Raw genomic sequence first — 16,061 nt, 5'->3', positions numbered from 1 at the left:
AATTAGTCCTTGACATCGTTATTTTGGGGATGGGTGGGTAATGCCGTGTGTTCCTGGTATTGACTTCCGTTAAGAGGCATGTCAGTATGTAGTGTTAACATTGTCACTGCATGAAAGTTTACATTACAATATCTGAAACCACAAAGCAAAGTGGTTTAAGATGGAGATAAAGTTCTTAATAACGTATTTGCTTTGTGTTGAATTTGCAATTATCTGAAATTTAAAAAAGTGAAAATATACACTAAAACTATTTTGAGTTAAAATAGCTATGAAGACGTCTCTGAAACAAGTTTCTTTTTTTAATTTACTTTTATTGTTGAAAGTATTACAGGTGCCCTCTTTTCCTCTCCCACTGACACAAGCAGTGTTTCTTAAATTCAATTGTAGTTTGTAAAGTTTTAATTAGTAGACCCTAATAGTCTATTTCATGCCAGTCATTTATCATTAAGTTCTTGTAAAAAATAGATTTGTGGAAATATTAGAATACAATTAATCACTATGTGAATATTCATCCCCCCCAGTAGTCCTCAAATTTGTTAGGCTAAAGATACTGTAAAAGAAAATATTAAGCAACAGTGTGGTGAAGGCCTGGGAGGGACAGGTGCAGGATGGAGAGGTCAATGGGAAAAAACAAACAAACAAACAAACAAACAAACAAACAAAAAACCAGAGAAGATCTGGTTTACCAAAGTATCTGTAATACTTTCAACAATAAAGTAAATTTTTAAAAAGAAATAAGAAAATATTAAGCATATAAAAGAGTGGTGGCCAGAAAAGTGTAGAGACTTTATTAATCTTCAACAATTATCAATTCAAGGTCACCCACCTTTCCCCTTCCATTATTTTGAAACAAAAAATTATATCACTGTTTGTAAATATTTCAGTATTTATTTCTAAAAGTATATCTTTTTTTAAAAAAATACTAGACCACAGTTAACACTGTAGTATTTTTAAAGTAAAATTTAATGAAATATAAAACAATTTTTGACTGAGTATTTCTTAATTCAAGATTTGTTTTAAGAACATTGCTTTAGCCTTAGCTGGTTTGGCTCAGTGGGTAGAGTGGCGGCCTGCAGACTGAATGGTCCCAGGTTCCTTTCTAGTCAAGGGCACATGCCTGGGTTGTAAGCACAATCCCCGGTAGGTGGCATGCAGGAGGCAGCCAATCAGTAATTCCCTCTCATCATTGATGTTTCTATCTCTCTCTCCCTTTCCCTTCCTCTCTGAAATCAATAATATATATATTATATATATTATATTATTTTCTTTTTAAAGAACATTGCTTTAGTGGCTCATTATCACAAGTCTAATCTCAGATTTTCAAAGCCAACTCTTTTATAAATTACTAGAGGCCCGGTGCACAAAAATTTGTGCACTTGGGGGGTAGGGGGGGTCCCTCAGCCCGGCCTGTGCCCTCTTGCAGTCTGGGACCCCTTGGGAGATAACGACCTGCTGGCTTAGGCCTACTCCCGGGTAGCAGAGGGCAGGCCCAATCCCTAGGTGCAGCCCCGGGTCGTGCTCAGAGCAGGGCCGATTGGGGAGTTGGGGCGCCGCCCCCTGTCATGCACAGAGCAGGGCGGATTGGGAGGTTGCAATGCCACCCTCAGTCACGCTCAGGGTAGGGCTGATTGGGGGATGGGGGCACCGCCCCCTGTCACACTCAAGGCAGGGTCGATGGGGAGGTTGCGGCGCCACCCCCTGTCACGCACAGAGCAGGGTTGATCAGGGGGTTGGGGAGCTCCCACCTGTCACACACAGAGCAGGGCCCATCAGGGGGTTGGGGAGCTCCCCCTTGTCACGCACAGAGCAGGGTTGATGAGGGGGTTGGGGCGCTCCCCCCTGTCATGCACAGAGCAGGGCCCATCAGGGGGTTGAGGAGCTCCCCCCTGTCACTCACAGAGTAGGGCCAGTAGGGAAGTTGGGGCACTGCCCCCTGTCACACACAGAGCAGGGCGGATCAGGGGGTTGGGGCGCCACCACTGTCACACTCAGGGTAGGGCTGATGGGGAGGTTATGGCTCTACCCCGTCACACACAGAGCAGGGCCCATGGGGGGCGGGGGTTGAGGCGCCGCACCCTGTTACACACAGAGCCGCAGGGCGATCAGGGGGTTGGGGCGCTGCAGCCTGTCACACACAGAGCCGCAGGGCGATCAGGGGGTTCGGGAGCTCCCCCCTGTCACGCACAGAGCGGGGCTGATCAGAAGGTTGGGGCGCCTTCCCCTGTCACGCACAGAGCAGGGCGGATAGGGAGGTTGTGGCCCCCGCCCCCTGTCACACACAGGGCCGCAGAGCGATCAGGGGGTTTGGGCGCTGCCCCGTCACGCTGATCCCGGTGCTGGGAGGCCTCGCGGCTCCACTGATCCTGGTGCTGGGAGGCATATTACCCTTTTACTATATAGGATAGAGGCCTGGTGCATGGGTGGGGCTGGCTGGTTTGCCCTGAAGGGTGTCCTGGATCAGGGTGGGGGTCCCCACTGGGGTGCCTGGCCAGTCTGGGTGAGGGGCTGAGGGCTGTTTTCAGGCTCGCAAATGACTGAAGCTCCCAACTGCTCCTTTTTTTCTTTTTTTTTTTTTTATTCTGGGCCAGCTTTAGCTCTGGCTCCAGCTCTGAGGCCTCTGCTGGGTTCTATAATCGAGGCACTGTATCAACTCCAGCTTTGAGATCCCTGCTCACTGAAAGCTGGTTTCTGGGGTTTTGTTTATCTTCTATATATATATATTTTTAATATATTTTATTGATTTTCCACAGAGAGGAAAGGAGAGAGAGACAGAGAGTCAGAAACATCGATGAGAGAGAAACATCGATTAGCCTCCTCCTGCACATCCTCCACCGGGGATGTGCCTGCAACTCAGGTACATGCCCTTGACCGGAATCGAACCTGGGACCTCTCAGTCTGCAGGCCGACGCTCTATCCACTGAGCCAAACCGGTTTCGGCATATCTTCTATATTTGTTACAATGTTCCAGACTGTAGACTCAGAGGCCGGCAAGGCTGGCGGGGAATGTTGGAGTCCTACATCACTGAAGTAAGCAAGCCTCATGTTAGTTTCAAGCTGCCTGGCTGCCGGCCACCATCTTGGCTGGCAGTTAATTTGCATATCTCGCTGATTAGCCAATGGGAAGGGTAACGGTCGTACGCCAATTACCATGTTTCTCTTTTATTAGATAGGATGTGCCCTCCAAAATGAAACATATTTCAGATAGTTCTCATAGTTAGATTTATCTCTTCACAGTCTCTTGCATGTCATGTTTATTGTGGTCATTTTTGCCTTTGCATGGTTACCTTACATCAGGAATGCCTCTTTCTCCTCTCTTTACCAGTCTAAATATTAATTACTCTTCAAGGCCACTTGAGAGTCTCAGCAATCTTTTATCCTCCAGTTTATACTCCTCTTTTTCTGTTACTCTTATGGATCATAAAATGTAAATGTCTTTTTTTTTTTTTATGGAGCTTTCATGTGTGATACTTTTGTCTTAACAATCCTATATAATAAAAGCCTACTATGCAAATTGACCAAACGGGGGAATGACTGGTGGAACAACTGGTTGCTATGACGTGCACTGACCACCAGGGGCAGACGCTCAAGGCAGGAGCTGCCCCCAGCCCGCAGGCCCCGGGCCAGCCAAGGTGGGTGCCAGCCCTGCCGGTCGCCCCACAGATTGGCCCTGATCGGTCACCCCACAGATTGGCCCTGATCGCCAGCCAGGCCTAGGGACCCTATCCATACATGAATTCTGTTTACTTGGCCTCTAGTTAGATTATAAACTTCTGAAGTCAGAGACCATGTATTTTACTAGTTTGTATCCATACAGTGTTTAGCAAAGAGCTGAATCCAACCTCAGTTATTGTTACAAATTGGATAATTAATATACTTCCTGAAAATTCTTCTGTCATTATAAGAACAAGTGGTCAAGTAGCAGTGTTTTTTAGATATATTCTCAAATAACATAATAGCAGTATTTAGTAACATTTTTTATAAACTGTGCTAGCTTTTCTGAATAGAAGTGAGAGTGTTCACCTGTATGGTTCCAAATCTGTTCAGTACTTGGGTGGTAGCAGCAGTTACATTTTTCTAAGTATTTTTTTTAATAAGCCAATTTTTAAAATACAAATATGACCCAGTTTTTAAAATATTTTTATTGATTTTAGAGAGGAAGAGAAAGAGAGAGAGAGAGAGAGAGAGAGAGAGAGAGAGAGAGAGAGAGAGAGAGAGAGAAAGAAAGAGAGAAAGAAAGAATGATCAACAAGGAGTGAGAATCATGGATTGGCCGCCTCCTGGATGCCCCACACTGGGAATTGAGCCTGAAACCCAGGCATGTGCCCTGACTGGGAATTGAACTGTGACCTTCTGGTTCATAGGTCAATGCTCAACCACTGAGCCATGCAGGCCTATTAAGGTTATTTTTATTTAAAGAAAAGGTATAATTATTTCTATTTTCAGAGAAGGAAACAGGGCTAGAGATTAGGTAACAAACTATTAGGGCATGGCTAAGGCAAAAGTGGGATTTAAACCAGGTCTATGTTCTTAACCAGTATTTACTCTGCCTCTTCCATTTGAAAACATTAAGAACAAAACAACTCATTTCTTATACCCTGATGTGACAGGATAAACAAAGCCTTCTGGGATATACCTATATCTTTTTTTTCTACTAACCTTTTTCTTTCATACAAAAAGTTGGGAAGTACATTTCCCTCACAGGGTATATAACTGTTGTATAGCATAATGCTCTTTTAAGAGTATGGGCTATGAAATCACATCATCTGGTTTCATAATTCAGCTTCTTCTAGTACTAGCTTTGTTAGTTTTGGGAAAACACCTAACTTTTTCAGACCTTAGTTTCCTCATCTGTAAAAAGAGGATCATAATAAACATCCACTTTAAGGAGCTCTTATGAATGTATAAGGAAAATTTGAGGATGCATTGAAATTATTCATATAATTCCCATAATACTTGGCACATGGTAAGCTCTCAAGTGGGTTTTCCTCTTTTTTAAATCCAGTGATAAGTTTTTTCATTTATTTTATCTCAGAGAAAGTGTATTTTTTAAAATATATTTTTATTGATTTTTTACAGAGAGGAAGGGAGAGGGATAGAGAGCCAGAAACATCGATCAGCTGCTTCCTGCATGCCCCCACTGGGGATGTGCCTGCAACCAAGGTATATGCCCTTGACCGGAATCAAACCCGGGACCCTTGAGTCCGCAGGCCGACGCTCTATCTACTGAGCCAAACTGGTTCTAGCGAAAGTGTATTTTTAAATATTAAGCAATAATCACTGTAATAACTCTAGGCATATTTCACGTACATAAGAACAGCAAGGGTCATATTTAACATCCAGCATCACACATAGTTATAATTTTTTTTTTTATGATGGGAACTTTTAAGACCTACTCTCAGCAACTTTCAGATATACAATAAAGTACTATTAACTATAGTGGCCATACTATACATTATATAGTATACATTATACATTTTGACCACCTTCACCCTCCTTCCCTCCACTCCCCACCTCTGGCAGCCACCAGTCTGTGCTCAGTATCTATGAGTTTGTTTTCTGTTTGTTTTGTTTTAGATTCTTCATAATTGAGATCATATAGGATCTGCCTTTCTCATACTTATTTCACTTAGCATAATGACTTCCCAAGTTTATTAATATTGTCACATATGGGGAGATTTCATTTTTTATGGCTGAATAACATTTCAGTGTGTGTGTGTGTGTGTGTGTGTGACATTTTCTTTATACATTCATCCATTGATGAACACTTTAGGTTGCTTCTGTGTCTTGGCTATTGCAACTAATGCTGCAGTGAGCATATATGGGGGTGCATGTATCTTTTTTGAGTCAGTGTTTTCATTTTTCTTCAGATAAATACCCAGAAGTGAAATTGCTGGATCATGTGGTAGTTATATTTTTAATTTTTAGAAGACAAGCCATACTGTTTTTCATAGTGGCTATACCAACTTACGTTCCCACCAGCAGTGCACAAGAATTCCACTTTCTCCACATCTTTGCCAACAATTTATATTTCATGTTTTTTTTGGTAATAGCCTTCTAACAGGTGTGAGGTGAGAGAGAAACATCTATTTGCATTTTGATTTGCATTTCTGTGACGCTTAGTGATACTGAGCGCATTTTCATGTACCTGTTGGCCATCTGTATGTCTTTGGAAAATAACTACTCAGATTCTCTGCCCATTTTTTAAATCAGATTTTTTAGGGTTTTGTTTGTTTGTTTGTATGTATGTATATTTTTTTGCTGTTGAGTTGTATGAGGTCTTTATATGTTTTAGATATTAATCCCTTATCAGACATATGCTTTGCAAATATTTTCTTCCATTTGGTAGGTTGCCTTTCATTTTGTTAATGGTTTCCTTTGTTGTGTAGAAAGAAGCTTTTTAGTTTAATGTAGTCCCATTTGTTTGTTTTTGCTTTTGTTGTCTTTGCTTTTGGTCTGAGATCCTGAAAATCATCACCAATACTGATCTCAGGGAGCTTACCATCTGTGTTTTCTTCTAGGAATTTTATGGTTTCAGGTCTTACATTCAAAGTCTTTATTCCATTTTGAGTTGATTTTTGTTTGATTTCTGTAAAAAATGCCATTGTAATTTTAATAGGGATTGCATTGAATCTGTAGTTTGCTTTGGGTAGTATGGGCATTATAACAATACTGGTAGCCCGGTGCATGGAATTCGTGCATGGGGGTAGGGGGTGTTCCTCAGCCCGGCCTGCACCCTCTCCAATCTGGGACCCCTCAAAGGTTGTCCTGCTGGTTTACAGGAATCGAGCCTAAACCGGCAGTCGGATATCCCTCTCGCAACCTGGGACTGCTGGCTCCTAAACGCTCACCTGCCTGCCTGCCTGCCTGCCTGCCTGGTTGCCCCTAACCACTCTGTCTGCCGGCCTGCTTGCCCCCAACTGCCCCCCCCCCCGCCAGCCTGATCACCCCCAACTGCCCCCCTGCTGGCCTGCTCACCCCCACCTCCCCTCCCCACTAGCCTGCTCGCCCCCAGCTTTCCCCCTGCTGGCCTGCTCACTCCAAACTGCCCCCCCCCACTGTCCTGATCACCTCGAACTGACCCCCCCCCCCGCTGGTCTGCTTACCCCCAACGGCTCCGCACCCCACCAGCCTGATCACCCACAACTGCCCTCCCCTCTTGGCCTCTAACCTCCTCTACCTCAGCCCCACCACCATTGCTTTGTCCAGAAGAATGTCCAGAAGGTCTCCCAGTCTAATTAGCATATTATCCTTTTATTAATATAGATTAATTCTTCCAATCCATGAGCACAGAATAACTTTCCATTAGTTTGTGTCTTCTTCAGTTTTATTTATTTTTTATTTTTGTATTTTTTTTTATCAATGTCTCATAATTTTTAGTGCACAGGTCTTCACCTTCTTGGATAAATTTATTCCTAGGTAGTTTATTCTTTTTTGATGTAGTTGTAAATTGGGTTGTTTTCTTACTTCCTTTCTGATAGTTTGTTATCAATGTACAAAAACACAACAGATTTTTGTATATTGCTTTTGTATTCTGCAACTGTAACTGAATTCATTGATTAGTTCTAATAGTTGTTCGGTGAAGTCTTTATCATCTGCAAATAGTGATAGCTTAACTTTGTCCTTTCAGATTTGGATGCCTTTTACAGAAAATGTATTTTTATTTTATATTCACAGTGGACATTTTAGCATTTCTTATCCTCTCAAGTATCCCTCATCTTCCACATTTCTCCTTGTCCCTGTCTTTGGAAAGACATTTCTAGAGGAGCATAGATGGAAGACAAATAGATAGTTTTTGTTTTCATTAACGATGGGTAGATAACATAACCCTTGCTGTTGTTATGTAGGTAAAATATGGCTAAAATGGATGTTAAGCATGGCAGTTTTGAGGGAGAAAAGAGGAGAAGATGATACAAAAAGGTAATGGAAGTCTGTGGGGAGCCTATAGAATAGGGGTGCGGAACCTTTTTTTTTTGCCAAGGGTCATTTGGATATTTAAACATAATTTGCTTAATATAATTCACTTAATATAAATGTATATTGCTATGTAAAAAGCTCCAAGATTTACTGAATTTCTAGTTCTGCCTGCAGTTGCCTTGGAAGGGCCAGACCAAATGATTTCAGGGGCCTTTTACTACCCCTGGGCTGGACGTTCCCACCCCTGCTAGAAGATACAAGAGACTTGTTGCTAAAGCGTTTGCTGGTGCCACTCTTGTTTGCTTGGGGATGGTGAGATTTCTGTGCTGATTATGTGAATGAGTGACTCAGTTTCATTTTAGCACCAACTGGCAGGCCATCTCCATCTCCTTTCACCTCTTTGGTAGAAATTTATTCTCCTTAGAAAAACAGGAACTGTGGGTGATTGCCCCAAGTTGCTATATTTTAGGTGGCAACTCTGCAAGAAAAAAAACTTTCTTTTCACAAAATGATCTTGGTACATACTCATTCTAAAATAAGAAGTTTGTTTTATTGGAATGTTTTTTCTCGTGGTTGAGAAGTATTCTTGATAAAGGTTGAGTTGGGTATATATGAAATCTATATTCTTTTACTAGGAGTTGGCAGTATTGCAGAAGTCCTATAAGATAGATTAATATTTTAAAAAAGATTTAATATATTATTTTGATGTTTCTGTTATAATTTAAAAGTCCCTGATAATGTATTGTTTAATTTGGCAGCCAGTTTTTGAACCTTAGAAAAAGTTAATTATGGTATCATCATATGTGTAAATCACAAAGAATAGAATTCAAACAACTATTTTAGCTCTCTGAAGGATATTTATCTTAATATGGGATGGGATTGCTTAACATTTTATTGTCTTTAAAATTTACCTGGGAATGAAAATGTGACCCTAATCCCATCTAATAAAGAGGTAATATGCAAATTGACCATCACTCCAACACACAAGATGGCCGCCCCCCATGTGGTCAAAGATGGCCACCACGAGATGGTCAGCAGGGGAGGGCAGTTGTGGGTGGACCAGGCCTGTGGGGAGGGAAGTTAGGGGTGACCAGGCCTGCAGGGGAGGGCAGTTGGGGGGAACCAGACCTGCAGGGGAGGGCATTTGGGGGTGACCAGGCCTGCAGGGGAGGGCAGTTGGGGGGAACCAGGCCTGTGGGGAGGGCAGTTAGGGGTGACCATGCCAGCAGTGGAGGGCAGTTAGGGGCAATTGGGCTGGCAGGGGAGCAGTTAGGCATCGATCAGGCTGGCAGGGAAGTGGTTAGGGGCAGTCAGTCAGGCAGGCAGGCAGGCGAGGGGTTGGGAGCCAGCAGTCCTGGATTGTGAGAGGGCTGTCCGACTGCCCATTTAGGCCCGATCCCATCGGGCAGTCGGACATCCTTCGAGTGGTCCCAGATTGGAGAGGGTGCAGGCTAGGCTGAAGGACACACACACACACACAAATTTTATGCACCGGGCTTCTAGTTTCTTAGATTCCAGTGTAATTGGGTGTGGTATTATTTATTACTATAAACAGTTTGGTAATTTAACCACCCAATAAGTAAAATAAATTACAAATAAACTTAAATAATGCTATCAGTTTTTATCAAACTTTGATGAAAGATTATTTGGAATGCTTTTGGTAACTGATTTTTTAAAAAGACATATTGTTAATTTTTAGTTAATGTGGAATACTTAACACATTGTATGCGGGAAACGTATTTATACGTTTTACGTTGACTGGTAGTAGAGCGCGGGACACGTATTAATACGTTTTTTATAGACTAGCGGGTAACGTATAAATACGTAAACTAAAGTTATCGTAATTTTACTGAACATTGCCATTTGTGCAAAAAATTGGCAAAAATGGCCCGCGCCACCTGTTAGCGCGCGATAAAAACTACCCGCAAACAATGTGTTAAGTGTGATTATGGTAGTACAATATATCATTACTATGAATGTATAAGAAAAAGAAAAGGTTAAATTATTTTGAATCCAAAAATCCTCCTTTTCAATATTTAAAACGACTATAATTCTTTTAGCTTACAGCATCAAATATATTGCTCTCCTTTATCATCTGTGGGATTGAGCATGCTTTTTATAAACATGTACATAAGAGTTTGCTGGTTTCTTTTTGTTCAGATTAATTTCTTGATCTTTTTTTCTGAATATTATCAGTAACTGTTAAAATTGAAAAGCTATTCAGGGTGACCTTTTTCTTTTTTTAAAGATAAAGATAGTAATAGTTATATCTGGTGGTGAACATATTTTTTCTCATTTAATTTCTCTGTTCTTAGGCTGATGTTGTTTGTATTCATACCTGTTCTAGGGATGGGACCTTCCACTGAATGGGAAGGGAGAGGGAAACTGCCCTCTCTTGCTTTACCCCCAGACTTTGATTTTTAATGGCCAGCCCACTACTTAGGAGGCAGCTTTACTAATAAACAGGAGCTGAAAGAGACCATCATTCTAGGTTTCTGTAAGAAAAACATATAGGCTTCTCAGGAGAAAACCTTTTTTAATTGCTGAGCCAGTGAGCATTGCAAACTACCATTTGTTGAGAATGGGAAAGTAAGACAAATTTGACGGCACTGTTAATTTCTGCTTTCTACTCTGTCAAGGCTGCCAATCTTGGGTTTCACTTACCTTTTTGCCTAGATTCTAGTTAGAAAGTTGGGACAGCAGAAGTAATAAGAAGGTATAAACAGTGCCTTGGGAAAAAAGAAACCTTCTGTTTTTTTCTAGCTTAATTACGTTTTTATGTGGATAGTTTAATAAGATTTAAAATACGTCTATATGTATTCATTGTAGAAAATGAGAAAGTGTGTATCAGAAGATGAAAATGGCCAATATTTCTGTTTCTCAGATAATTTTTATTGATATTCTGTGGATATATTTTAATTTTTTTCCTCTGCATGTACATAATGTAATTTTTTTCCTGATGAATATGGGTTCATTTTAATATATACTTTTGTAACTTTGTTCACTAAGCAGTATAGTTTTAATGGACTATAATTTAAAAATATTTGTCATAATTTTCAATAAAAATTATAGAAAAAGAAGTTTATAATTAACAGATATTTTTTGGTATGGGTAACTAAAAATAGTTACTCCATGAAATATCCACGGTAAAGATTTATATGAAGTTTTAGAAATTATTCAATATCATAATAGAGTTGATTTGGAATGTGTACAAAGACCTCAAAATGTCTGTTTTATTACAATATTCTATAAATAATATGTATTCCTTAATGCTTTCAATTACTTTAAATAGAATTGTACCTCTGTTTCTTCAACTCTCATCATGTGATATTTAGGAAAAGATATTTTGGCATAAAAATGTTTTAAATATATGGTCACACTTATTTTCTAACTATGTATATGCAGAGGTGGGCAAAAGTAGCTTTATACTTGTGAATACGTGAAACAGTTTATTGTATTATTATTTTTTTTCCATACAAACAATTGAAACCTACTTTTGTGAGTCTGTGAAACACAGAGTTTATTCTTGAATTATTTATTAATTGTATTTTCCACATTCCTCATTTTCATGTATCCATTTGGGAGGTGCTGGTGGCCATTGGTAGTAAAGGGTTGTGGAGAAAGTTATAAATTCTTTTTAAAAAAAATTTAACATTTTTATTAATATCTACTAATATCCTATCTAATAAAAGAGAAACATGGTAATTAGCCAAACATCCGCTACTCTTCCCATTGGCTAATCAGGGCGATATGCAAATTAACTGCCAGCCAAGATGGCGGCCGGCAGCCAGGCAGCTTGAAGCTAACATGAGGCTTGCTTGCTTCAGTGACTGAGGAAACCAACATTCCCCGCCTGCCTTGCCAGCCTCTGAGCTTGCAGTTTGAAACATTGTTACAAATATAGAAGTTAAACAAAACCCCAGAAACCTGCTTTCAGCCAGCCGGGATCTCAGAGCTGGAGTTGATACAGTGTTTCGATTTAGAACCCAAACAAACCAGATACCTGCTGTCAGCAGCAGAGGCCTCAGAGCTGGAGCCAGAGCTAAAGCTGGCCCAGAATAAAAAAAAGAAAGAAAAAAAGGAGCAGTTGGGAGCTTCAGTCAACCGCCAGCCTGAAAACAGCCCTCAGCCCCTCACCCAGACTGGCCAGGCACCCCAGTGGGGACCCCTACCCTGAAGGGTGTGTGACCAGCTGCAAACAGCCATCATCCCCTCACCCAGGCTGGCCAGGCACCCCAGGGGGCCCCCCACCCTGATCCAGGACACCCTTCAGGGCAAACCAGCCGGCGCCCACCCGTGCACCAGGCCTCTATCCTATATAGTAAAAGGGTAATATGCCTCCCAGCACTGGGATCAGCGGAGCCGAGAGGCCTACCGGCACCGGGATCAGCATGACAGGGGGCAGCGCCCAAACCACCTGATTGCCCTGCAGCTCTGTGTGTGACAGGGGGCGGGGCCACAACCTCCCTATCCGCCCTTCTCTGTGCGTGACAGGGGAAGGCGCACCAACCCCCGATCGCCCTGCAGCTCTGTGTGTGACAGGGTGCAGCGCCCCAACCCCCTGATCGGCCCTGCTATGTGTGTGATGGGGGGAGCTCCCCAACCCCCTCATGGGCCCTGCTCTGTGCGTGATGGGGTGAGCTCCCCAACCCCCTGATTTACCCTGCTCTGTGTGTGACAGGGTACGGAGCCCCAACCCCCCTGATGGGCCCTGCTCTGTGCGTGACCGGGGGCAGCGCCCCAACCCCCTGATTGGCCCTGCTCTGTGCGTGACAGGGATTGGCCCTGCAACCTCCCCATCGACCCTGCCTTGAGTGTGACGGGGCAGTGTCCCAACCCCCAAATCGGCCCTACCCTGAGCGTGACTGAGGGTGGCATTGCAACCTCCCAATCCGCCCTGCTCTGTGCATGACAGGGGGCGGCGTCCCAACTCCCCAATCGGCTCTGCTCTGAACCCGACCCGGGGCTGCACCTAGGGATTGGGCCTGCCCTCTGCCACCCAGGAGTGGGCCTAAGCCAGCAGGTTGTTATCTCCCGAGGGGGTCTCAGACTTTGGAGAGCACAGGCCGGGCTGAGGGACCTCCCCCTCCCCCCGGAGTGCACAAATTTTTGTGCACTGGGCCTCTAGTATATATATAAAAGTCTAAGTGACTGACTGTATTTTTGTCTGTCCAACCGGCTGGTACATATGACGTGCCCTGCCAATTTAAAAATAAACATTGGCTCGTGCATGCGTGATACATATAAAGCTCTTGCTGGCACCAATCATACGCATGTGTTTCAATCTGTCATTGTTGATTGTGAATTTGGTTGTTTTTATATCATGTCTTTGTTGTTATATCATGTTGTTGTTTATTAATCAATTTATATATTATTTTCATATACATTTTACTAATTTTCTTTCATCTCTGACACTTCTATTATAGAGAAAGGGCAAATAGTGATATTAAAATATTTCTTCTAATTTTCTGTCAATGTGCACGAATCCATGTACTGGACCCTCCCTCTCCAGTGCATGAGTTTTCATGCACTGGGCCTCTAGTTTCCTATAGAAGTTAGAATCAGGATCACCAAACTCTGCCTCCTTGGAATTAGAGAGAAACTGGAATCATAGGGTGTCTCAGTAATGGGGCACCTCTCACTGAAATGTAAGGAATATGGCATAACCTGCAAAAGTGAGGAATTTAACATTTTGTAAAACATGTTTAGTGTTTATTCTCAGCCATATCAGTATATACTAACTACATAGGTTACTATTTTATTTAAGCTACTTTTGCCCACTCTTTACCATAATCTTCAGTAGGTAATGGCAAGGAACTTAATTTGGAAGTTTTTGGGACCTTTGTAGCCAGCCAGGTTCAGTCATTGTAAACTTGTAACCTGATCAGAACTCACATTTCTTGGGTAGTTTTGAGAACTAGAAAAATTATGTTGATTATCTTACAGAATTAGGAGATGTTTATATTTCTGGATTGAATATAGGTAGGCTGTCCTAGCTCCTCTGGTGAATATGTGTACCTACTTTTTGGGCTCAGTCAAAACTGCAGTTTCATACTATCCTATATAATAAAGAGCTAATATGCTAATTAGACCAAACAGCAGAATGACCTTCCAGATGAACTTCTGGACTAAGCCAGCGGGGCTGCGAGGGCCGAGCCCCTTGCACGAATTTCATGCATTGGGCCTCTAGTATTATAAAAAGAACTAGACTGTCAGTAAATATGCTGTTCTCTTAGGACTTAAAAATCAGTGAGCCTGAAAGATAGGTTTTCTTTTCAACAGCAAAATTATGTCATGTGTCCATAAACATTTTAGTTTACCCCTTGGTAGGTTATTTAAATTTGATTTTTTGGTTAATTTTAGACTCTTTTTGATCAGAACAATGCTGCAAAAAAAGAAGAGTCAGAAACTGCAAACAGAAATGATTCTTCAAAGAAGTTGTCTGTTGAGAGAGTGTATCAGAAAAAGACACAACTTGAACACATTCTCCTTCGTCCTGATACATACATTGGGTCAGTGGAACCATTGACACAGGTAATTATTTTTAAATTTTATTGGAATTAGGAGATGTGTATTTATATCTACTCTAATAAAATGTTTATGATTATATACTTTGTAAGTACATATTTTCTTGTTTCTGTGGCCATAAGCAAAATAAGGAGAGGGATTTAAGAGAGGTAGAAATGTCCTCATTTCTTCCTAGCGATTAAAAGAGAAAACTAGGAGATAAAAACTATCAGAGATAAGAAGTATATCAGAGGTAAGAAGTATATCAGAGGTATACCAGAAGTATAGAGTAAAATGGTATTAAATGAACTTAAAAAAAAATGTTTAAGTTCGTGCATGCTGGGGTTTACAGACACTTCAAGTCAGCGGTTCTCAACCTGTGGGTCGCGACCCCTTTGGGGTCGAACGACCCTTTCACAGGGGCTGCCTAAGACCATCGGAAAACACATATATAATTACATATTGTTTTTGTGATTAATCACTATGCTTTAATTATGTTCAATTTGTAACAATGAAAATACATCCTGCATATCGGATATTTACATTACGATTCATAACAGTAGCAAAATTACAGTTATAAAGTAGCAATGAAAATAATTTTATGGTTGGGGGTCACCACAACATGAGGAACTGTATTAAAGGGTCGTGGCATTAGGAAGGTTAAGAACCACTGCTTTAAGTTCTAGAATTTATACATGCACACTAATGACTTAATGCTTACTATGGACTTGTTTTACACATTATCTTGTTTGATTTTAACAATTTTGGGAAGAAGGTGCTGTTATCTCTATTTTATAGATGAGGACACTGAAGTTTAAATAAAGTACCTTTCTCAGATCTACAACTAGTAAGAGCTAGGATTCAAAGCTAGATCTCTTTGATACCAAAGTCATGCTGTGTTCATATTATTTTACTTTGGGATCCTTATACAATAGGAAAATACATAGATTGAAGTGAAAGGGTAAAGTAAATATAAGATATTTCCATTTTCTTTCTATTTTATTTAAATACTATTTATAACAATTCTTGGTGCCTTATATTAAAGCTAACTTTTATGGATAAGATACATATGCTACAAAATGAATAATTTTCAATTTTGAGGTTATTAAATTGATTGTAAATATAATGACATTGTAACTGAAGTAGTATATGTTATTTTGTTGTTCTTGATATTTACTTTGAAGGTCTATGTTTTTACAATATAAATGACAAATGTGGGTTTATACTATAAAATTGATGGTAAACACTTTTTACTTCATAAGGCCTTTTGAATTTTTCTCAACACAGCTAATGTGGGTGTATGATGAAGATGTAGGAATGAATTGCAGAGAAGTTACCTTTGTGCCAGGTTTATACAAGATCTTTGATGAAATCTTGGGTGAGTACTTGCTTAAGATTTGATGCAGCTGTTTCTACTAATGTCATTATAATGTCCCTATGTAAGGCCAGACTTATAAATTTTAAAGGCAAATCTTTTTTATGCTGAATATTAAGTATTCTTCAGAAAATTTAAATAACTTGCTGTAATATCTGCTTATCATATCTTTGTGTTTTAATTGTTCATTTGTAAAATGGATGTGTTATATTTAATTAGTAATCCCAAAATTGGTCTGTGGTCCTGGATATGCAATAATCTGGGA

The 16,061-nt window shown here is 40.9% G+C and overlaps 1 protein-coding gene across 2 annotated transcripts in view; it reads left to right on the top strand.

The window, feature by feature from the left end:
* TOP2B (DNA topoisomerase II beta) overlaps nt 1-16,061 on the top strand; it is a gene marked incomplete at its 5' end in the record, with an annotated part of 61,229 nt that overhangs the window by 2,834 nt on the left and 42,334 nt on the right. Inside the window, 2 exons of one of the 2 annotated variants that reach the window (XM_081105809.1) lie at nt 14,293-14,448; nt 15,709-15,799. In XM_081105809.1, the coding sequence (XP_080961935.1) occupies nt 14,293-14,448; nt 15,709-15,799 (247 nt within the window). Of the gene's footprint in view, nt 1-14,277; nt 14,449-15,708; nt 15,800-16,061 lie in introns of both variants that reach the window. The other variant, XM_081105808.1, reaches the window with a different exon arrangement.

This window comes from Myotis nattereri (genome assembly GCF_964212035.1).
Source record: "Myotis nattereri genome assembly, chromosome: 14".
NCBI lineage: Eukaryota > Metazoa > Chordata > Mammalia > Chiroptera > Vespertilionidae > Myotis > Myotis nattereri.
Note: the sequence above shows the minus strand (reverse complement) of the source record. Positions and strands in the feature narration are given on the sequence as shown.